General features: G+C 56.5%; 5 protein-coding genes and 1 non-coding gene across 6 annotated transcripts; 2 read left to right on the plus strand and 4 right to left on the minus strand.

Moving 5' to 3' along the window:
- Window positions 1-552: 552 nt before the first annotated feature.
- TRAVEDRAFT_167610 (FAT-domain-containing protein) lies at window positions 553-9195 on the minus strand (the record flags this gene model as incomplete). Its single annotated transcript, XM_008040344.1, has 27 exons — window positions 553-762; window positions 818-923; window positions 980-1045; window positions 1099-1194; window positions 1261-1777; window positions 1832-2217; window positions 2267-2372; window positions 2428-2565; window positions 2620-2775; window positions 2827-3027; window positions 3078-3241; window positions 3291-3480; window positions 3538-3825; window positions 3879-4167; window positions 4219-4964; window positions 5017-5302; window positions 5357-5457; window positions 5516-6133; window positions 6188-6869; window positions 6921-7158; window positions 7211-7411; window positions 7459-7653; window positions 7714-7907; window positions 7959-8263; window positions 8318-8856; window positions 8904-9033; window positions 9079-9195. The coding sequence occupies 27 exons, from the start codon at window positions 9193-9195 to the stop codon at window positions 747-749; spliced, it is 7071 nt and encodes a 2356-aa protein (XP_008038535.1). The 3' UTR covers window positions 553-746.
- A 319-nt stretch (window positions 9196-9514) lies between these two features.
- Window positions 9515-11530, plus strand: TRAVEDRAFT_123834 (RCC1/BLIP-II; the record flags this gene model as incomplete). The annotated part of the gene is made up of 7 exons (XM_008040345.1): window positions 9515-9768; window positions 9826-9951; window positions 10009-10052; window positions 10111-10222; window positions 10279-10834; window positions 10884-10994; window positions 11048-11530. 7 exons carry the CDS (start codon window positions 9515-9517, stop codon window positions 11528-11530), a joined length of 1686 nt encoding a protein of 561 aa, XP_008038536.1.
- A 529-nt stretch (window positions 11531-12059) lies between these two features.
- On the minus strand, window positions 12060-14741 carry TRAVEDRAFT_47339 (uncharacterized protein; the record flags this gene model as incomplete). The annotated part of the gene is made up of 10 exons (XM_008040103.1): window positions 12060-12076; window positions 12134-12164; window positions 12241-12639; window positions 12700-12896; window positions 12958-13246; window positions 13302-13334; window positions 13392-13658; window positions 13717-14416; window positions 14477-14628; window positions 14679-14741. 10 exons carry the CDS (start codon window positions 14739-14741, stop codon window positions 12060-12062), a joined length of 2148 nt encoding a protein of 715 aa, XP_008038294.1.
- A 1389-nt stretch (window positions 14742-16130) lies between these two features.
- Window positions 16131-17960, plus strand: TRAVEDRAFT_64753 (uncharacterized protein; the record flags this gene model as incomplete). Its single annotated transcript, XM_008040346.1, has 5 exons — window positions 16131-16519; window positions 16584-16653; window positions 16693-16809; window positions 16875-17726; window positions 17790-17960. The coding sequence occupies 5 exons, from the start codon at window positions 16131-16133 to the stop codon at window positions 17844-17846; spliced, it is 1485 nt and encodes a 494-aa protein (XP_008038537.1). The 3' UTR covers window positions 17847-17960.
- A 13-nt stretch (window positions 17961-17973) lies between these two features.
- Window positions 17974-18057, minus strand: TRAVEDRAFT_t109. The gene has a single exon. It is a non-coding gene; the product is annotated as a tRNA-Pro (tRNA).
- Window positions 18058-20368: 2311 nt separating this feature from the next.
- TRAVEDRAFT_28900 (uncharacterized protein) lies at window positions 20369-21014 on the minus strand. The gene is made up of 3 exons (XM_008039972.1): window positions 20916-21014; window positions 20714-20801; window positions 20369-20636 (listed from the first exon to the last, which is right to left on the minus strand). Exons 2-3 carry the CDS (start codon window positions 20774-20776, stop codon window positions 20544-20546), a joined length of 156 nt encoding a protein of 51 aa, XP_008038163.1. The 5' UTR covers window positions 20777-20801; window positions 20916-21014; the 3' UTR covers window positions 20369-20543.
- Window positions 21015-22211: the final 1197 nt, after the last annotated feature.

Here is a 22211-nt window from a genome sequence, read left to right on the forward strand (position 1 = left end):
CCCCGACGACCGCGTCCACTAGCCACCCGGGGTACATACCCATCGCGATGGACAGGCACCCGATCCTCTCGGGCTTAACCGCCTCGCGAGCACTACACAGGAGTAGCTATAGGCTCAGCACTGCGCTCTTACAGTCGCGACCCCTTAACATACTGAGAATACATTCACATCTCCCTTGAGGTGGATATGTGCCCCTGAAATGCGGCCAGCGCGCAATGTCGTGCGACAGCTTTGTTTTGACCTCTCTACTGCGTTACTCGGCGGCGGACGAGCTTGTGTGGAAGCAAGCGCATGTTATAATATAGTTTGGAAACCCGCTTGGGAAGTTCCAGGTCATTGCATAGGTCATGATGAATTAGCAGCAGGTGAACTTCGCCCTTGGTCTGCCATGCTAGCGCTCTCAAACGTTGTGCAGGGGGGTTCAAACGTTCAACGTTCATGGATGAGGACGTGAAGCAGACCGCGGAATTACCGGCGCAACGCGACGGATGCTTCCTGGCGCAACTGCATCACTTACCAGAATTCCCGTTCAAGGCGAACTGGCGGGATGGACACTGGATGGACATTAATATTGTGGATCCCACTACAATAGCCTGCTGGTATGTAACACAGCCAGACACGCGGCACCCCAACATTGCGTTGCTATGATACATTCTATTAACGAGAGCAGTAGAGAAACCGTCCGGAAATGTACAGCTGGTATATCGAAAGCATGCAGTAGAACAGACAGGGGCCCCACGAGTAAATCACCAGAATGCGCACCTGTGGCATCGAATGTCAGTGACTGTCCACAATCGCTATACAGAAAAGAACATACCATCCAGAGAAGCACTGGCACAGATTTTCCAACGACGTAGCCTGGATGATGAGCTTGTCGACTTGCGCGGGCACCGTCAACACCTCGTCCGGGTTGAAATCACGGCCTGGACGCGTTGACGTTAATTGCCAGAAGCAGCGCAGAGCGCAGATCATGACGTACCGTTGAGCTTATCTTGTACGCGTCTGTACACGAACAGAGCACGCTCGTTCCGTACTTCTTGCGCTTCTGCAGTGGGAGATCAGTATGTCAACAAGTATGACAACGCGACCGTCACGTACCATTCAAAATGTCGTTCTCGTCGGCCTTGAGCTTGCGGATAGGCGCTGTGGGGTACGCAGCCGCGCGAACCAACTCGGCAGGACGTCCGCTGTCGCCTGATTTTCATAAGACCCTGGGTCAGGAACAAGTGTGGTCGCACCCAAAAGAGGAAACCCACTAACCTTCGCCACGACGCGTCTCCACGTCCGGCTGCATCAGCCGCCAGTTGATCAACGGGTCGTACACGAACGCCTCGAGGACGGCCATGAGCGACTCCTTGTTGTCGCGCAGCACCTTCATGCTGATCTCGCACGTGTTCCGGAAGCTGCCCTCGATCCCGCTCACTTCCATCGCGTGCGTGAGCATCCTCGTCAATCGGAATGGGATCTTCTCCGGGAACTTCTCGCGGTGCATGGCGACCTCGAAGCAGTCGCCGAAATCGATATGTACCACCTTGCCCGTGTGCCGCTCGAGCATTAAGTTGGACGGGTGCCGGTCGCCGAGACCGAGGATGTGCCCGACCATGCTGTTGACAGCGAGCGAGCGTGTGTACGTCGCACGCCGTTCGAGCCAGTGCTCGGAGTTCACGCTCTTGAGCCATAGCACCCGGTACAGATCCTGGCCGGTTGTGTTCTCGAGCGCATATTCGAAGACCTCGATCTTCTGGAGAAGAATGAGGTTCTCGTAGTCCGGCGCCATCTATGAAAAGACTTCCGTCAGTTACGGTTAAATATCTCGCCCCAGAGCACCAACCTGAAGCATCAACCGGTACTCAATATTCAGGAGGACCTTCCGTGACTCCCGGTAGTCCCGAACAAGCACGTGAAGCGTGTCGCTGTCCTTGACCCACCCAAGCAGACCGGCATTGGGGGCTAGAGGGATGACAGGGAAGCGCTGGATGTGCAAACGTCGCTTGAAGCAGTCGGTGTCGATCGCTAGCAGGCCATTGACGAGACTGAACAGCTGCATGACACGCTCGTCTTGCCGCAAGTCCTCGTGGCCCTTGAGCACGAACTGATGTTCTTGGCCGTCGCTACCCTTGATAGAAAGCCGACGGGGGCGTTGCTTGGACGAGATGACCGTGAGCTTAGGGGCGAAGCTGCAGATCTTGATGATGGGCTTCCCGCTGTGGTACGTCCCTGTAGCGAACGTCAGAAGTGTGGTACGACTATGTGCGGGACAACATACCAGGAACGGCGAGGTCGAGGTTCTTCGCCTTGAGCAGCTCGGGTGAGACGTATTGCAAATCGAGTGTTGTCAACTGAGGTAGCTGCTTTTCGATCTTCTTGAAGACCTGCAAGACATTTGACATCAGCGAACGTTTGTCTGAGACCGTCAAGACGACTTACCCCATAGTAGATCTCCCACGCCTTCTCGAGGTCGCGCTTCTCCCCATATATTGTGTATCGCTTGCAGGCTTCGCGCGCCTCATGGAGGTCACGCCCGAAGACCTGAGTGAAGGAGGTCTCGCGCGTTGTTTTCGGCCCCTGTGCGATGGATTAACGTCGAAGATAACGAAAGGAGACAGCCACAACACTCACAGCTTCCAACATGTCGTGCAATGGCTCCAGGAAGTGAATCATGCCCATGGGATTATGGTCGGTGAAATAGAGACGCGACGCTTCCTCGAGACCTTCGTGCCACAGTTCGTGCCAAAGGATGGCCACCCGGATCAGCTCATGGCCAACAACAAGCGCCTAGACCGGAAATGAGCTAAGACGTCTGTTGAAATCGGTAGGTAAACCTACTTGTTCTACGATCGCCGGACTGTGCTCCCTCATACGGTCCATGATATTGAGAGCAGCCTTCTTCCGTACAGCGCTCGACGACTTTGATGCGACAGTGAGAGGATATACGAGGGCTTGAGGGTGGTGCTTTCCAACATCGGTCAGGAGGTTGTTGATGTTCCTCCGGATATTGTTGCTCGGCGTTTGGATACGGGCGATGATCTAGGATGAGGATTAACAGCTTCCAAAAGGATATACCGTATGCGATGTACCTGGGGGATGACCTCCAACCATGTGTCGACCTCGACATCTGTGAAGCCATTGCTCATAGCGTGGCTGACGTCGTCATGAGCACCATACTTGAACCAAAGCGTCAACAGTCGCAGGGTGTCTTGCAGCGCGTTCACATTCCTCAACGAGATTGAGCGGAAGAAGCCTGTTCATTAGTTAGTATTATCCTATGCGACATGTGTTTGCCAACGTACCAGTGACCGAAGATACGATGTGGGCGGTAAGATCTTGACCCGGGACGTCGCCCACTCTGTTGTACTGCTGGTTCTCCAGGAAGCCAACCACATCGAAGTTAGCCATCGCCCAAGTGTGCCATGCCTTATACCATCCGGGGTCATAGTGGGTCGCGAGATAGTACGACTGCAGAATATCCTTAATGTTCCGCTGCGCAGGTCTGTTCAGTAAAAGCCCCGTCGCGCAAATTAACATGACATGACATACCGAATCCCACTCTTCTCTGAGAGCAAACTGCCATTCACCCAGCTTGAAGTAGCAGCGGGCGAGCAGGCGGGAGAGCTCTTCCAGCTTGTGATGCACTTCAGGCTCTCCGGATGCCCGGATCGTGGCGCCGGACTGGATATCCCGGGATAGCTTGGCAGAGAAGTCGCGCAGGTAGTTAAGAGTTTCCTCTTTCTCTCCCTTTGCCCAAGCACACTTGAGGTGAGCGTATATAACCATTGGTGGTGCCTTGGAATACTGCTGTGCACGCGCGTTCGGCGTCTGGAGTAGCTGTCGCGAAGTGAGTAAGTCTCTCTCAAAACGGGTACCCCACAAGCACATACCCTCTCCGGCCAAAGCAGCGAGTTGATCGTCTTCTCGGCAAGGAACATGCGATCTGACTTGCGGCAGAGATTTGCGAACTTGATCCACATGACCGGGTCATCCTCGGGGGAGAGGACCAAAGCCCGGACTTGTAGGATGCGCTGCCAGACCTCGACGTCCGGCTGGCATCCCTGCAACCTCTTCATCCAGGTCTTCCTCATCGAGCCTTGTCGTTCGGGCTGGTCGGCATACTGCTTGTAGTTGACGATCTCTTCGAGCTCAGAAAGCATCTGTGCGCGGACCATAGTGCTGCGCAGCATTCAGTCACGTCCTCCAGTACATAGACCTGACTTCACTTACTTGTATGACCGACCGTAGCTCTCACCAACCAGCGAGGTGAGCTCTGGATCGAGCAAATCGCGAGCCTTTGCGATCTGGGTCATTGCCTTCGGGAATTGATTCTGGTGTACGGCCAGGATGGCACGGTAGAACGGCCGGTCGGCCGAGTCGGCCTTCATCGTCGCGATATAGTCCTCCATCGACTCCCAGTCGTTGAGCGCCCACGCCGCCGCGGCCGCCATCGGCGCGATCTCCCTGCGGTCATCCAAGTTCGAGTTGGACCAGTTCTCCTCGACCTGCTTCGCAAGGTGGTCCCACTCGCCGAGCGCATGCAAGCACTTCATCCGGCCGATGGCGATCTCGGGCGCACCGGGGTCCTCTACCGCCCGCTTCTCGTACGTCTCGAGCGCCTCCTGCCAGCGCCCGAGGCGCTCGTACCACTCCTCGTGCTTGCTGACGTCGTACTGCTCGCGCGCGATGAGCAATGTGCCCCACGCGGCGTCGTGCTGCTGCAGCTTCGAGTTGATGCTAATGAGTGACTCGATGATGGTGGGCGACGTCTCGCTGAAGAACTCAAGCTCCTTGTAATGCAGCGCTTTCGCGTATGCATGGAACTTCATGGCGTACTCGCCTAGCGTCCGGTTCTCGATGGGGAGCGGCTTCTCTTCGTGCTCCATGAACTCGGCGAGGTTGAGTAGCCGGTGCACAAGCTCGGACGGCGCAGTGCTCGAGGTGATGGAGAACTCGATCGACCTCACCAGGTCCTCCTACAAAGGGTTTCAGCCGGTATATCAGAAATGTGAGTGTGTATGGACGCACCTGATACTGGTCGTACAACTCTCCCCAGCAAGAGACAAACGCAGCATTGAACAGCTCCTTCGCAAGGGGCGTGTGCACGTCCACGAGAGACATGCAAGCCCGCAAAGCGTGCGACGGGGACTCTCGCATGAACTCAACCGACAGCTTCTGGATCCACTCCATCCAGTCTTCCTTCGTGGATACCAATGAAACATCCCATGCCTGCTTCAGATGTTGCTGGTTGACCGCCATCTTCGTCGCCTCCGCCGGAGCCTGGAAGTCCGTGGCTTTGCCAATGTCACCAGACCTGCAATGAATGGGTTAGACGTGTCGACCTGCTAAGCAATAGGAGCAAACGTACAGCCCGAATGAGGAGGTTTCCTGCGGCAACCGCTCTCCTTTCAAGAGCTTGTCGATGAGGCTCTCATAACGGAGATGCGAAATACGGTGCCGCATGATTGTCTGTAAACATTCTATAAACACCACGCAAGATAAGTGGAACAGCTATTCACAGACGCACCTTGCGAATCGTAGGATGGAAGATAGCGAAGTCCGACCCAAGCTGCACCATGAGCGCACACAGCGTGTCCAGCACCGCCATCCTCAGCTCGTTGTTCGGCTGGTTCAGCACGCGCACGAGCGGGTGGATGATCCGCGACGCGTGGTCCGAGAAGTTCACGCGCTTCGTCAGGCCCTCGATCGTGTGGATCGCCTTCTTCCGCAGCGGCGTCGACGCGTCCTGCCGCTCGTACGTCTTCACGATGAGCGGGATAACGAGCTGGAGATACTCCTCGATGTTCGCGCCGAACGTGAGGAACGCGTCGAATATCTTGATCTGCGTGCTGCTCGCACGGTCGTTCAGGTCACCCTCGAAGACCTTGAGGATGGGCGGGAGGATCATGGGGATGAACGGCTTGAACTCGGCGTCAAGCGCCTTGCCGAGCGCCTCGACGAGCGACATGAGAGGAAGCTGGAGCGGAACGTTGTCCCACAAGTCCTGCACGAGCTTGAAGATCTCCGTGGTGTGATTCCGCACATGCTGCTTGATAATCCCTACTAGGATAGCGAGCTGCTCCAGATGGTAGACCTGAGTGCGCGACGACGAAGTGCGTGCGACGGTAGTGAATGCAGGGATGATCTAGATGAAAGACGGTCAGGACCGAGAGGCAGATGCAACCGAGCCGCAACGCACCTGCGGGAGGAACGTGGCACACTTCAAGCCCTGTGTCTTGAAGATGGACATGATCGCCTCAATGACCTTGTAGTGGTGGCTGCTCAGCGACTGGTCCTGCAGGATGTTCAACAGCGAATTGATCGCGACTGTCTGGTAGTAGTCGTCCGTCGCCGTTGACGCGCCCGTGAGGTTCCTCGACGCGGCGTTCACGAGGTTCGACGAAACCTCGCTAACGGCGTCCTCGTCCGGCTTGACCTTGCGCCTGTACGGGTCGAGTGCGCCCAAGATACCAAGAACTTTGATCACCTCGCGCCGCACCGCCTGGCTCGACTCCGCCCTGAGGATCCGGCTCAGGATCTGCAGTAGTTGCGGGTGCTCGACGAGCGGCTGGATCACGTATCCGGTGCTCGAGCAGAGCTGACCAAGTGTGTGCAGCGCGGCGTCACGCTTCTGCAAAGAGGGGTCTGCGAGCTTGGAGATGATGACCTGCATGAGGTCTGACACGTGCGGCATCACATCCTCCCCGCCGACGCAGGCGAGCTCACCGAGGCACATGAGGATGTTGGCGGAAACGATCGGGTTGGGGTCATTGGCCTTCGGGAGAAGAACGCGGAGCATGGGAATCGAGTACGGCTTGATCAGGCGTTGAGTGGCGTTGACTAGCAGCGTTAGGAGGCGTGTGCACTCTTCACGGTTGCGCCTGCAGATGTCGCGTCAGTCTACGAACGAGGGACATGAAGATTATATGTACGTGACGGATGAGTATTCTAGCTCAGTCAAGAGCTGAATGAGAGCTTTGCGCAACGAAGGCATCACGTAGGCGGGGTTGTGCATGGCTAGCCGCCCGATCAACGACACCGCGGTGACACGGTTCTCGAATACCTCGTCGTTCACGGCGATGAACAGCGAGCGGACGTTCTCTGCCTGTGCGAGATGCTTGTCGAAGCGCTCGTGCAAGGATGAGAGGACCGTCTGCCTGATGCCCGCATCTACAGAATAGCCTTAGGTGTGATGTTGTTGAACGTCGTAAAGAACGCCTACCTGGGTCCGCGATGGCGACCGTAAGGAGTTTGTCAATGACGTCGCTGATGATCTCAATCGAGTGATTGCTGGCTTGGTAGCAAATCGGGTCGCGGACAAACAGCCGACAGCACGTCAGTGCAGCAGCGCGCCGAACGTCAGGGTAGTCTGAGTCCAAGTAAGGCAGCGCGCAGTCGTGCACAAACTCGTTTAGAACATGACCTAGAGACGGGTTTAGCAAATGCTGGGCCTCCTGTCTTGGCACCTACCGCTGAAGTCGAACGTGTGCAGGGTCGTTAGGGCAAGCGTGAGCGTCTCCGGCGTCTTTTGCAGATTCGCTACCTCGATAGGAACGCCGTCCTTCTTCGCCGTGCCGGAGTCGCCGCGTAGTAGCGAAGGCGGTCCCCCGAGTGGCCTGTATGGCTGTCCGCTAAGGATATACGACAAAGTATCCAAAAGTCGGTCTAGTCCGCCAACATTATTGAGGGCTGATCTTACAATACTAGGTGACCAATAGTGCGTACCTTGAATGGTCTTCAGCAAGGGGGGTATGTGTGTCGCGATAGCTACCAGAGCCTGTCGGAGGGGCTCGCTTAGCCCATAGGCAAACATAAGGTCTAGTTGATCGTGTAGCAGCTTGGTGAGGTTAGGTCCGACCGCCGCAGCAAGCATGCCGACACATTGGAACATCGGCTCCTCTGAAGGCGCGTTCTTCTTCCTGTATTCCCGGTGAGTCAATTGGTATACGGCCCGTGAGTAGTCGGCTTACCCCCTCATGAGTAGACCCTGCTTAATTTGGGTCATGATAGACTCCAAGAACGGCTTCATGTCGCTGCCGACTGCGGTCGCGACGTGCCCAATAGCGATGAACGCGACCGAGCGCTCCGCGGGCTTCTCCAGCTGGGTCAAGAGGTGAGCCATCGCCTTGTGCAAGAAGTGTTCGGAGAATGTCGAGGTGTCGTAGACGGCTAGCGTAGGGATAAGAGTGATGACCATCTTCCGTACGAGCTGATCTCGGTGCGTCTTGAAAGAGAGGATTTGCTCTGCAGCGTCCAAGAAGTTCTCCTTCATGAACTGCGTGCTGGATATCAGTACGCAGCGCCACAGTGAAGAGACTGTGGCACGTACCATGCCGCCATGTAACAGAAGCTCCCGGTAGGTCAACAGAGAACCGTGAATAATCTCCGGCTGGGACACCTTCAGCCCCATCTGTGCATCCTGCAGGATCTTCAGCAGGAAGGGACTCCTCGTTTGGCGTTCGCGTTGGGTGATGATCTCTAGACAAGCAGCGAGGAGCTCTGCAGCGCTCTCCCGTACGATCACACGAGTATCCCGCAATGGTACAAGGATCTTGTCAAAGACGAGGCCGATATGGGAGTGGAAGTAGGCGGGACTGTTGCGCGCGAGCTCCTTCAAGATGAGAACGCCAGCATATCTCCCGGGCTCCTGCTTGTCCGCTTGTAGCAGTGCAATGGCTGCTTGCACCTCAAAATCCATGAAGTAGTCGCCGAATGCCGGTCCACCGATTTCGGCGATTTGGCCGAGAGTCTTGGAGGCCGCAAGCATGACATTGACGTCCGGGTCCGGGAGAAGGGCCTTGACATAGTTGTACAGTCGGAAAAGGTTGGCTTTGGAGTCGATCTCTCCTTCCACCCGCAGGAGGTGATCTTCGGAAAAGTTAGACGAGTTTGTGAAGCCAGAGCAAAGAGCGCACCGATAGCCAATATACCGCCCAACTTCTCCGCTGTTGTTTGGCTATGGACGAGGTCGAATATCTTGTTGATGATCTCCTCCCATAGCTTGGAGGCGGCGTCCGACGATAGCTCGGGAACGGTGTTGGATATCTAAAAGACGTGAGCACGCCATCTTAATAAGATGTAGTTGCGTACATAGTGTTGCAGGTCGATGGCGGACTGGGCTTGTGTGTCGGGACTTCTGCTCCTAAGTCCCTGGAAGAGCTGGTCGAGAATGTCGACCTGCTGGGAGGCGGAAGCGGTGGTCGCCATCGCTGTGCTACCGCATATGCAAGCTCGACGTGGCGAACGATGAGCGCGGCGGTGAGGAGGGGAGTGAGGTACCAGTAGTAGCGGGCGCGCTCCTCGTAGCCGGACAGTGAGTGCACTGGCGGAGGACGCGTTCGTTTCACGTAAAGCTGATAAGATTAGATCTGCACTCTGGTGGAAACGATAAGATGGATCCAATGCGTCATCGGAACCGAGTTATATCCAGGCTCAGCCACCGGCTGCGCTTGGGGATCTCCCCCTCTCCTCTTGTCTTGAACCGCCTGCCCACACCAGCTGCATCCCACTGCTCTAGTTAAATATCATGGCTGCACGATGCTCTCTCGGGGACCTCCCTGTAGAGCTCTTTCTCGACGGTATATTCCCCCTTCTCCCAGTTGCGGATCTCCTGCATCTTGGGTCCACAAACCGGTTCTTCAGCAATCTCGTGAACGACGAGGCGTACTGGCACAGAAGGATCCAGGAAGACTTTAACTTCTCCGGGTCCGACACCGCTCGCAAGACAGGCTGGAAGTTCCTTTACAAACGTCTCAGCCATCCTCAGGTTTATGTGTGGGGGTGCGTTCCGACTGTTAGATTGCACGCTTATGTTGCCAGACTCAGCGTTTTTTGAAGTGAGAAGAGTCAGAGCCGTCTAGGTCTCATTGACACCCCCAAGACCGCCGTCAGAGATGGTGTTCCTTATCCCGTCCGGTTGGACATTCCGGGCGTCCGCATCGTCAGCCTGGTGGCAGGAGGAATGTGCGAGCTAAATATCTTACCCTTCTCACATAGCACTTATCCCTTGCATTGCTACAGGTCATTCCATGCCATTGACTCTCGCGGAGATGTATATGTATGGGGTAAGGATCACCGCCTTCACTTGAAAGAGTCGCTTACCTGGACATCATTCGCTATCAGGTGTACTCAACGGTGAGACGTTCGCACTGCGGAGCGATGGATTTGCGGAGCCCGGTCAGAAGGCAGACACCCCGATGAAGCTCAGCCTTCCAACCAAATTCCGCAGCTTGAGGTACTCGTATACTCTATCTGAGCCGCAAATCGTTACTGATCTCAGCATCTCCTCAGCTGCGGCAGGCTTCATACCACTGGTCTAGATGCTAGCTCTCAAGTTTGGACTTTCACATCCTGGGGCCGTCCATTCCTCCTCCAGTCGTCTCTCGTCGACAAGTCATCCCCAGAGACCACTCCGATCCAGGTTGAGAGCGGATGGTCGTTCTCCACCATCCTCACTCAGTCGGGCGACGTTCTCGTGTTCTGGCCATTCGGAGGCCGCATGAAGAGCGTCATCGACCGGAAAGACGAAGAGCTGAATGGCCTCACCGACGCAACGCAACACGCTGCCGCCAAAGCTCAAGTGAACGAGAATAGCCCGCGTATCATCCCCTGTCACTGGTGGGTTTTGGAAGGCGCAGACCCTGTGCGGCTCCCTCCTATTCCTTCCCACGACCTTCCTGAGCTTGGGAGGACTGGTCTTTCGACGGAGGAGCTCGAAGAGGAGACTAAGCTTGTCAAGATTGCCGGTATAGACAACTGTGTCATTGGTCTCACGAACAAAGGCCACCTTTTGCGCTACGATAGGCTTGGTGGAGAAGAAGCCTACCGGCAAGGACGATGGGAATACGTGAGTGATAAGGCATGTTTTCAAAGCGGAAAACTCATACACATCGCAGCTACCCTACTTCAGCGACATAGAGAAGCTTCAAGAGCATGCAGTCTATCGGGCGGTCGACGGTAACGACGCCCCACAGCTCACACCTCCGGAGACCATGCACATCAACCACGTACGCCCATTGAACAATATCACCTAAACCCTCGTCCGAATTAATGTGTGTAGATATCGGGCTCCTTCCAAACCTTCTTCGCCTACTCCACCGGCCCTAGCTCCGTCGTGCTCATGGGCAAAGCGACCGACTCCTCCCCCCAAACCACCATGCCCACCATAATCCCCGAGCTGCAGGACCGTGCCGTCATATCCGTCGTCCTCGGAGACTATCACTACGGTGCCCTCACGGGCACCGGCCAGCTCCTCACCTGGGGCGCCTTCTCCAAAGGCGCGCTGGGCCTCGGGGATCCGACGCGCATCGCAGTCGGCGAGCCGGGCGGGTACGCTGACAATGACGAGTTACGCACGTCCGTCAATTCGCGCTTCGGCATCATGCGCCCGCCCCCGGACGTGCGCGTGCCGACTGAGGTGCGCTTCGATCATGGCCAGCGGAGGAAGCGCGAGAAGTACTGCTTTGGCGCCGCCGCGCTCGGCTGGCACACTGGCGCCCTCGTCATAGACCTCGACGTGCGTTGCACCCTGTATTTTTTATGAAATACCAAATGAGCTGACCTCGCCTTGACAGCCTGACGAAGATGGGGACGACGAAGACGAGAACGCTGGGCCCATGCCCGGCGCGTTCCCGGCCGACGACAGGCTAGGCAACGACAATCCGCAACCTGAGCCTGTTCCGGGCATGGTGCATATTCTCCCCCACGGCCTCGGGAGGGGTTTCGGAGCATTCCGCGTTGGCTTTGCTGGGCGAGGCATGAACCGTGGAGGCGCCGCGCGGGGGCGTGGTATCTGAAGTCTAGTGTATCAGAATTCCAGCATGCGTTTGTACTATCATCACTATGTCAGAACAGGAACAGGAACACGGGGTATGTATGATTATGTAGGAAGGGATGGCTACACGTGTATATGTCCGAATTATCAAACAATTGAGCAGAACGAACACAGACGACCAGCGCGACACTTCTGATACCATCTTTCAGGCCCACGCTGGAACCTAGGCCACATGCGAGCTCGTACAACGTCTCCTGTCTTTACCATAGAAAGCCCTTCGTCGGACCCTCGTATTCTGCTACTGCCCATAGAGCACTGTAATCACGTCAGTTATCAGTCAAGGGCTCAAGAAATCAGTCATCCCATACTAACCTATACTCATCCCCATCCGCTTGATCGAGTACTGAAAGCAGAAGGCATCAGTGCACCGTAACGTACAGGTAAGTTCAAAACAAGTCGAAGGGCAAGCCGAGACGCACCTCAAACACGGCGCCGTGCACGACGAGCACGTCCCCATGAACGAGAGTGACCATCAGCGCCTCCTCCACGTTGCGCTTCCCGCTCGGGCGGCCCTTGCCCTTCACCGCGGGCTTAGGCCGTCTGAGTGAAGCAACGTTACTTTCGGCGGCCGGGGTGGAGTCCGCGCTGTCGATGCACTCGTCGCCCTTATCGACAAGCGGCTCGTACGGCTCTTCAATGTCGCCCAGGCCGAACTCTTCGTCAGGAGAGGCGCTCCGGGGCAGCGGCGCGTTGGCCGTAGCTGCGATTGTTTGAGCGACAAAGGCTGCTGCGCCTCTGTTTCTCCAAAACGACATTTCGACGTCTGCCCCGAGACAGAGGAAGACAATCGGGGAAGTTTGCGCTGCGAACACACAACCCTGAAAGAGCAACGCGTGAGCCCGCAGTCAAGAGGTGACGCACTAAAGAGAGATACACACTTTCTTGTTGCCAGCCGTGCGCCACGCGGATATGGTCAAGACGTTGATGTTGAGGGCCGCAGGATAGGGCGATGCATGGACGCGCTTCAACATGAGATCGCGCGCACGGGAGACACTCGTAGGGACAGAAGACCAGAACGCGTCCGGTGTCGTCGACCTCGCGGAAGGGCGGGAGACTGCGCAGGAGTAGTACGGACCTGGCTCGCGTGTGTCAGCGCAACCATAATGACGAAAGGAAGAGAGACAGACGAAGCTCACTTCCGCCTCTGCCCCTTGTGTTCGGCTCTGATATGAGCTCCACCTCCGCCTGTAGGTCGTGAAACAACAAGGTCGCTTCTGCCTGCGCTTCAGGCCGGTTGCAGGTGAACATGTGGTGCACGAACGCCGTACTGGAAAAGCCGTAGGTGAAGCAGCGGAGACCGTCGGGGCAGTCGCTCGAGACACACGAAACGGATTCGAGATACCTGTCCCAGGGAAATGCGGTCGGGTCCGTTCCGCGCACTTGGCGGACGTATTCGACTGATATTGGCGGAAGGCCGTTGGCCGTCTGTGGCATAGTGTTGAGAATGGTAAAAGCCAAATTGGTGGCTGCAAATACATACCGAACAAGTGCCGCAGCGTTGGAAACAGAGGTTCTGCTGCAAGTTCAGTCTCCCGCAGGAGACGCAGTGCCAACCACGTCCCGTCCTGACGTCGGCATCGGTGCACACGATTTGTGCGGGCGGCGCGAGAAAGTGCAGCGGAAGGAGCGTGTACGAGTGTTGTAACGGCATCGCGCCATCCCCGTTCGTACGTTCATGATCCGTCGTCGCAACCTGCCACCAGGGTTGAGCTTGTGGCGCGACTATTGAATCGGGATCTTCGCCCCCGGGCGTCCACTCGAAGCGGAAATGCCACGTCTTCCTGCCGCGGACAAGCGTCGTGGGGCGCTCTCCCGGGAGAGCCTCCCAAGAGTGAACCTAGTGAAAGCGGTAAGCCAGTCCGTCCGTTCTAGGGGATTGTTACTTTTTAACTCACTTCGGCAGACGTCTGTACGTCTACAACAAAGAAGAACCCGAGGAAGGCGCAGCCACAGCCGTCCGGTGGCGTCAACGGGGAGACTGCGGCATTCCGACACAGAACGATCCTGATCGGGATGCCGGCGGTCCTCGAGAGTAAAAGTGCTTCGATCTCCGGCGGCGCATCGATAGGGACCAAACCGGTCAAGTTTATCGAGGGAGAGGCCTGAGGAAAGTCATGGGAGGTAATCACGCTGTGGGAGGCGTTGAGTTGAGAAGTGCCAAGTTCGGGGGAAAACGGCGGGAGCTGGGGTATTGGGTCATGGATAGGTGGACATCCGATTGGTTCCCCCTCTATGAAAGCCTCTTGTACGAAAGTGTACAAGCCGTCGTCTTGTTCAATCACTGGAGGATGAGGTTCTTCGGCCAGCGTTGTCAAGTACAGCGTAGAAGCAGTGTTGGCCGTGGAAACGGACGGGAGTTCTGCGATGGAGCTATGCGCGGGGGCGCAGCGGGCTGTAGCATCGGTGCCTTGTCGAGACTCCTCGGACGCGAAGACGTATGTGCCTTCACTAATCTCGATCACCTGTGATTCTAGGTTGCCTGATGGTTCTACTACGGGGGGTTGTGGAGGAGCTTCCTGCTGCGCGTTCTGGGCAGTGTGGTTGTCACCATGGCTGACTGCGAAGCCTGGTATGACGCGGGTGAACTCTCTAACCCTGTGCAAAGTATGAGGATTTCCTAGCACACGAATGGACTGGCGGCAGAGCCGTACGTACATCGACAGTTCGATCGTTCTGCCTCCATCCCATCGGTCATCTTCCCATGATGGTCCGTCGACGAACAGAAGCGGTGTCTCACTGTTCCCGAATACGATGTCGTTCTGCGCCAGTCCAAATTCGGGAATAATCTGGCACAGCTCCTTGCGAGTCTTTCACGGGCATCAAAAGGGTGAAGGAGAACAGCACTCGGCCAACGTACCGTCGCCCAAACATGGGGTCTTCCTGAGTGCGGAGAGCTGTTCCTTGGAGCGAGGGCGGTCATGGCGGAGCTATGTCGCTCGGAAGGGTTGATTACGGTCCATGTTGTAGAAGCTTCTGGCTTGCCAGACGTGATCGGAGAAGTCGTACATGGCTCTATGGAGAAATCGTTGAATCCTCGTCGGTATGAGAAGAGAGAAGCATTACTGGAAACACTTTGGGCTTTCCGTGTTGAAGGCGTTCGAAGAGCTCGCTTCCTCTTGGCTTCTTTCGGTATTCTAGTCACCGCTTTTAGACTTCCTGCGGGGTAGCTTTTTCCGCTACGCGTTTTACGGGGAGACGCCGCTGGAGGCGGCAAAGCCGCCGGTGTGCACACGTCTTCAGAAGGGGATTGGGATAGTGGAAATGTGTCGTGTATACCTACCGCTACATTGCCAGACAAGCTACTACGTGACTGTAGACTGTGGACAATGCAACGTAGCCGATAGGCGATCCATTCAAAGCTTTCGTCAGCCGAGGAGGGGCCAGACGCGAGTCCGCTGATGAACCGAGCCAGATCGCGTTGTCGAGCGAAGGTGAGTTGTTGAATACGAGGCACTATCTGACGCCATTCCGCAAAAAGTGATGGTGCTCCAGGAGAGTTGGCGAGATCGTAATCCAGGAGCTGCATGACCTCGGCGGAGAATGCGTCAAGTTGAGCCGGAGTTGGAGGGTCAGTAGCTGGGGGACACCGACACCATACCGCAGATACATAAAGATACAAAATAAGACCTATGCGTAGGACTCTTGAGTATCACACAAGCCTAGATTCTTGAATGATCGCGCACATGTAGGGAGATGAGGAGTGAGCGAGAGTGTTTCCAGATCGAGGAGGCCGGACGTAGCGGCCCTCATGGCTGTATCTCGCAAGAAAGAATGGAGCTGGCTGGGCGCAGAGGTCTGATACGTATGAGCCTGCATTGTCGTTGCCGGCAGAGTAGACGACGATGTGTGGCCTCTTCCCGTGGACGGTGGTCGAGACTGAAGAGACTTTGCGGCTCGCGCGGCTCTCGTTCAACCTATGCCACGTGGTTATGCGGGAGGAAGTTGGCGCCCACAAATCGTGCCGCTTTCGATCGTGGTTACTTGCCACTGCGTAGCAGCGCCACTCAACGACTCCTCCCGAGCGACGACTTCGGTATGGCGGTCCTCGACGTTCTTCCTACTCCTGGAAGATCTCTTGCCTTCAGACCAACTTGCTTTGACTCTCTGCCAGACGATGTAATCCTCATGATATTTGGATTCTTGGATGCGTATAACCTCGCGAGGTGTGCAAGTGTTCGTGCATGTTGAATTTTCGCACTGTTTGTATCAAAACCTCATGTATTGCAATCCATAGGTTTATCGCCGAACGTCATATATTGTTTGTACGAGCGTGCAACTTCAATACAAGATCGCGCTTGCAATAAATGGTATGGCCAACGGAGCGCCTGGGTTATTATCTGTCGGGGAGCGCCTGGGGAAACTCCGAGACTACCGCAAGGCTTGGTCGGAGGCGAGGCATTCAGTGAGCCGACGTTGGACCACCTTTGGGAGACAGTCGTATTCTCGGCTCTCGGAGATGAAGCTTCTTCCTGACGGCTCCATCGCGCACGTCGATGGCACAGCGGGCGGCGTTAATGTTGCCATCTACGTCTATACTGCCCCTTCAAAGCTCAGGAACATCACAGAGAGACAATACACGGTTCCAGTGGCGGACCCTGCTCTGGGTAGTGCTCTGGAGGCCCACGCGGAGCCCTACGACAGCGCCGTTGATGTATCACAAGATCTCGTCGTGGTACCCGAGAAGCCCGCAGACACATAGTACGTACCTCTTTATTTAGGTGAAGATATAGAGAGATCTGCTGTCTCACATGCATTAACACAGTGACGCTGGGGTGAAGTTCCTGTCGTTGAAGAGCAATGGTGCGATTCATCCCGACGCGGCAGCACACTTTGTGCGTACACGTTTTTCGCCGCTGGGACACACGATACAGAACAAGCGGGTGCATTGTATTCAAATATGCCGGGAGCTCGTCGCATGGGTTTTGTGTGAATCAGGCGCGCCCTCGGAGCTCGAGGTTTGGAACTGGAAAACGGGAGAACTTGTCTGGGTATGTTCGTACTAGCCCAGATGGAAATGACACCGCTAGACAAGGTTACTGACCACCGTCATCAGATCCACGCCTTTCCGAATCCATTTTTCTTTGCCATCCTCGATATGTCGCATCTTGCCGTTGTCGAAGTCCTCTTGGACCTCAGCTTGCCGAGCTCTATACAGATCTATCGATTCGCCCCTCTTAGAGAAGAGACCGAGCCGGGGCCGCCGCCGCAGACCCTAGACCCGGCGACCGAAGAACCCATCTGCTCCCTACGACTCCCACCCCAGGACGCTCCCAATACGTTCACCAGCGTCAGCTCCTTCACCTGTAACGCCTATCGCCCCTCGACAGCGCCCGAGCAAATCGCCTTCCACCCCGACGAAGCATCAGCCATGCTGTCGATGTGCATCGTGTTTATTAGGCGTGAAGACGGCATCTGGACCCACCACACGCTCCTCATCCCTCTTCGCACCATCCGCCGCGAGATTGCTAGGGCCGACGCATTGGGCCACGCGACTACATCCGATTGGACTGACTGGGGCCCACATGGCAGCGCATTCCTCCATATGCCTGCGAGCCCAGCCGGCTCAAGTGGTTTCTACGAGGTGTTCGGACATCGTTACGGCATGCTCGTGTACGACGACCCGCCCTCGCTGACAGCTGCGCAAGTCGTCATCCTGGACTTCAGCCCTGCCACCTCTCGTCCCCGCGCGTCCTCCGACTCGGAGCCTCTCAAGGCCACAGTCGGCGAAAGAGTGGACCTGCTAGCTCGGAGGTCGATCTCCCAAGGATCATGGGAAGACCGATTCGCCGCTTCTGTGCGCTCGACGTTGCCCTATAACGTTGTGATGGGCCCTCGTGTCGTCCTGCCACAGGGGCTGCGTGCCTTCAGGCAGATGTTGATGCAACCTGATGGATTTACGTTGATTGTAAGTGCTATGCAATATGCCCGTCTTCCGCAACGATTGCTTACCCTAGGCCCCTTGTGGAAGGCCTCACGCTTGGAGTACGGACAGCACGAGCTCAGCTACCAGTCTTACACTCTCTGACGGGTTTGCTACCGATTGGCGCAAGCGTTTCTCAACTACAATATAATACGTTCCCCGAGCCCTCATGCCATGAGTCCAGCCGACAGCCCACACATTGCGTCGGTAGCAAAACCCATCAAAACATTACGGGCCTGGCCGGGAATTGAACCCGGGACCTCCTCCAAATGCTGCGTAGCCCTAAGAAGGAATCATACTACTAGACCACCAGGCCATATGATGTGGAGCTTCACTTGTGTTTGAACGCGTATAAGGACCCCGCTTCTAAGTCGAATATCTTAACCCTCGAACTTTACGTTGGGTTTCCCTTCCCTCGAAAAGCTCACACATCGTTTTGCTAGGGACTACAAGACCAAGCTATAGGTGTGCGGTGGCTAGCTAACTCAACCGACCATTCCTACGGCGAAGTGGTGTCAAAGCGTCACAAAGTGCTGGCCAAAAACGCGCTGACTGAGCACGCCAGCAGCGGTGGTATACCTCGCAGTCCAGTATTGGAGCTAATGGATTTGCTGCACTCCTATCCGCGTCTGTCGAAAGCTCACGACATGTACTGGTGGGCCAAAAGGTCATGTCATACTGCAGAATTGGAGTCATACACTCACATACGCACAACGCCACCTTGGGACACGAAGTGCATTTTCCAAACTGTACATCTCTTCCCCCGAAAGCCTCCCGCAACGCCGCCGCAGTGTCCCGCATCACGAGCACTCTGAAATCTTCCTCCCCTGGCCCCCGCTGGTCCGCTGAGCTCCTGGCGCCGTCCGCAGGATATCTATGTATCATCCACTTCGAGAACCGTCCGCACCCGTCCGAGCGCGCGCCCATCCTGCGGATACCGTCCTGGCCAGAGCTGGTGTCCGGCCGACACGGCACGGACCCGCGCAAAAACGGACGACAGTAACGCGCTCGCCACACACGGCTGGGTCGCACCTGCCCAGTCCGTCAGCGCCGCGCAATTTCTCGCAGCTCGCTCCGTGCGCCGAGGCCTGCGCTGCGAGTACACAGACGCCTCGGAGCTCGGAACGCGCGGCGACTCGTATGGCGGGCGCAGCGGATGACGGGCGCGCGATAGAGTAGGTTCCGTGGAGGCGGTGAGTTAAACGAACGGGTGGCCCACATGTCTTTTTTCATCGAAGTAACCTATATGACAGAAAAGCGAGCTCCTCTCCCACTCCGGACAGCGGCGATACCGACTGGCCGAGTGCCTCGCCTGCGCTACGTGTAAACAGGCTGAGACACCGCTGCTCAAACCGTTACGCCAAAAGGCAGTTTAACTGAAAGGTTATACTCTCAGCTAACGCGGTGTATATATGCACTACCGGCATATCTGTGCTAAGCCTACAGCCAGGCTTACACTCTCACCCACTTTAGGAACTTAGTCCCACCCCCGGTGCAACCGGCGCTAAGGGGTCCCCAGGGTTTCCCTGTAAGTGAGAGTGCTATACACTGCCCCAAGGGAACGACCCCTTGAAACTTGCCCCCAGCCAGGATTGAACTCCTGACCTGCAAGCCTAAACCTTTCAGTTAGTGTAAACAGGCTGAGACACCGCTGCTCAAACCGTTACGCCAAAAGGCAGTTTAACTGAAAGGTTATACTCTCAGCTAACGCGGTGTATATATGCACTACCGGCATATCTGTGCTAAGCCTACAGCCAGGCTTACACTACGCCGCCCGCGGTCAATGCTTGCGGCTCACCCGTGCGTTCATTAAATCTTCTTTCACATTCCAGAGTTCCCCGAGCGCGTGTCTGCTATTGCAGCCTACGATTGCCCGAGAACGACAAGAGTTCCACACGCCTGTTGCCCGATCGGGGAGGATGTGAAGACGGTTGTTTCCGTGGCCCGTCATGAAGGCTTCCAAGGCACGGCCGTAATGAACGTGCGAAGCGGAGCCCTCAGAGAAGCGTGTGGGATAGGGGAATCTGCAAGGTCTGTGACTGTACCAGCACACGGCATGCGCTTCCTTGGGCATGTAAGCTTGAAACAACGGTGATTGTGCGAAGTGGCGATGGGGTCGCGGCGGACAGACGTCAGAACAGGCGGCTTGCTTTCAAATTGCCTGCCGACGAGACGGAGGCAATACGCCTCTACTCGCAGACCGGGGCCTCCCCCCTTTGGGTCGAGAGAGTGCGCAGAAGTACCCCGGGACGCAGGCCACGTTGGTGGCCTTCGCGGGCGCAGCTGTGACGCGGACCCTAATTTTCTTCTCGGTGAGCGCACCGCCAGTGTCAGATAATGTTCGGCGATCGTGATGAATGGAGAGGCACTCACCGCGGCCGCTCAAGGGATCAGGCCTAGCACGCCTTGTGGTCAGGTGGCCTGGGACCAGACGCCTCGATGTCAATTGTTGTGTGCGTCTTCGTACGCAACAAGCAGCTGGCGCTGGGTGCGCCAGCTGCGAGCGTGCCGATGATGGTGGAGAGAAATTTGCACCTGGGGTAGAACACCTGCAGCGCCAAGTACAACAAATAAGCAAGAATGCCGCATGCTCGTTGCAAGCATAATATATTTTCACCAGGACTTACGAAACGAGAGCTCCGGCTCGGAGCCTCGGGGGATAAGAGCACGGCCGGACGGCTGGGCTCTAGACCGTGCAACGCTCAAAAGTGTCGATGCCCGATCGACGGGGCGGACGTCTTCACTGCACACGGGGTTTTGCGACGCTAACCCGATGTTGTTGAACTCTGATTGAACGGCTCCTCAGTAACGGCGAAACGGGACCTTTCTGTTGCTAGCTCGGACGTCGAGGGAGGCACGAACATTGTCCCTTTGAGGTACATGGTCGTGCGGTGGCTGCGGGCGTGCGGGAAGAAGGCGGCCAATCAGCGGGTTTACATGTTGATAATAAGCGAATGTACAAGTCAACATACCGCGGTAGACGTTCGGCGAGCCGCCGCCTTTGCTCGGCCGCCATATCGTGCGGGTATAGGCATATCCGCCAGGAACTTCCCTGAGGGTCTGGAGGCAAACGTGGTCATCGCTTCGGGGCATGTCTCGGGGCTGCGATCTTTGGCCGGCTCGGGTGGTGGATATCGCGGGGCCGGTGTAGCGGGTGAGGGAAAGCAGACTCACGACATGACCAATGGCTGGAAAACGGCGCCCTCGGTGGGCGCACGTCCAGCTGAACAGATTCCATGTAAGAGCCTATGTGACCATGCGGCACAATAGTTGCTGTTTGTGGGAAAGTTATCGGCAATAAATGCCTGGTAAGCGGAAGAACGCGGGCGGCACTATGTCACTGGCATGAGCGTGTACTGCTTACTAGGATTTCGCATTGCGAAAGCTGCATTTCGTCCATCACCGCGTGCACAGCGGCACCGTTGCGAGCGGTGGTTTTGTACAGGTGCCTAGCGCAGCGAGAGCGTGAACGGTGGCACGAAGACAGGGACAACCTGCTCGACCTGGTCGGAGGCGAAGGTGTCGAGGACGGCGACATGTGCAGTTGCGATATTGCTCACCCGCGCGGATTGTGGCTGGCCCGAGGTGGCCAGACAGCATCGAAGCATCGACGCTCGCGGCCCCCTCCCGCCGTTCCACACCGTCGGCTTCCGCTCTTTCCAGAAGCCCGATGCCCCGATCCGTGGGCTCGGCGCGCGGGCTCGCGTGGAACGATGCAAAGATGGTTCTTCTTCCCTGAAACATGATGCGAGTGCGCACCTCTTCTCGAATTCCAGAAGGCGCTCCGCAGATCAGCGCGCGTCACACGCCTCCCTCTCGAACGTCTTTCATCTTTCCCTCCTCGACCAGCACCGATTCGGACGCTTCTGCCGCCTGCGCTCGTTGATGCGGACGCCTTGCGGCCACGGTGCACAGCACTTGCACTCGGGGTCTGGCCACATGCGCCGCTCTCGTACACCGAGGTTCGCTTCCCTGAGATCGCAAGAGCTGCGGATGGTGCGCCACCCACGGTGCATGCTGACCGATTTTCGAGCTTGTTTTCGAGCCTTTTTTGGACAGGCAGATGGTCAGGAAGACAGCCGCGAAGCAAAGGATAGAGAGAAAACGGATAGATGAAACCCACGTCTGGACGAAGCTTTCGCTCTCTGTTTGACGTCCCCATCACGCCGCCGCGGGCCCTGCGTCCGTCGTTCTTCTTGGAATTCGACCTCGCTTTCCCATCCGTCACCCATTCAGTTTCTACCACGGTACAGACGTCCGTGATGTGGCTGCAGCGCACACGCGCCCCGTTTTGCTCGGCACCCGAGCAGGCTGCATCGTCCTTCTCATCTGTCACGTACAGGTAATTGAATTCCACTGGAAAACACCCACCTCGCGTTCGCAGGCCGAACGACTGCAGTTCCATTGACGTCGAAGAAACGTCCAGACTCTGTTTGCTGGAATGACCAGATCTGAATGGCTTCGTTCGGA

This window comes from Trametes versicolor (assembly GCF_000271585.1).
Source record: "Trametes versicolor FP-101664 SS1 unplaced genomic scaffold TRAVEscaffold_6, whole genome shotgun sequence".
Classification (NCBI taxonomy): Eukaryota; Fungi; Basidiomycota; class Agaricomycetes; order Polyporales; family Polyporaceae; genus Trametes; species Trametes versicolor.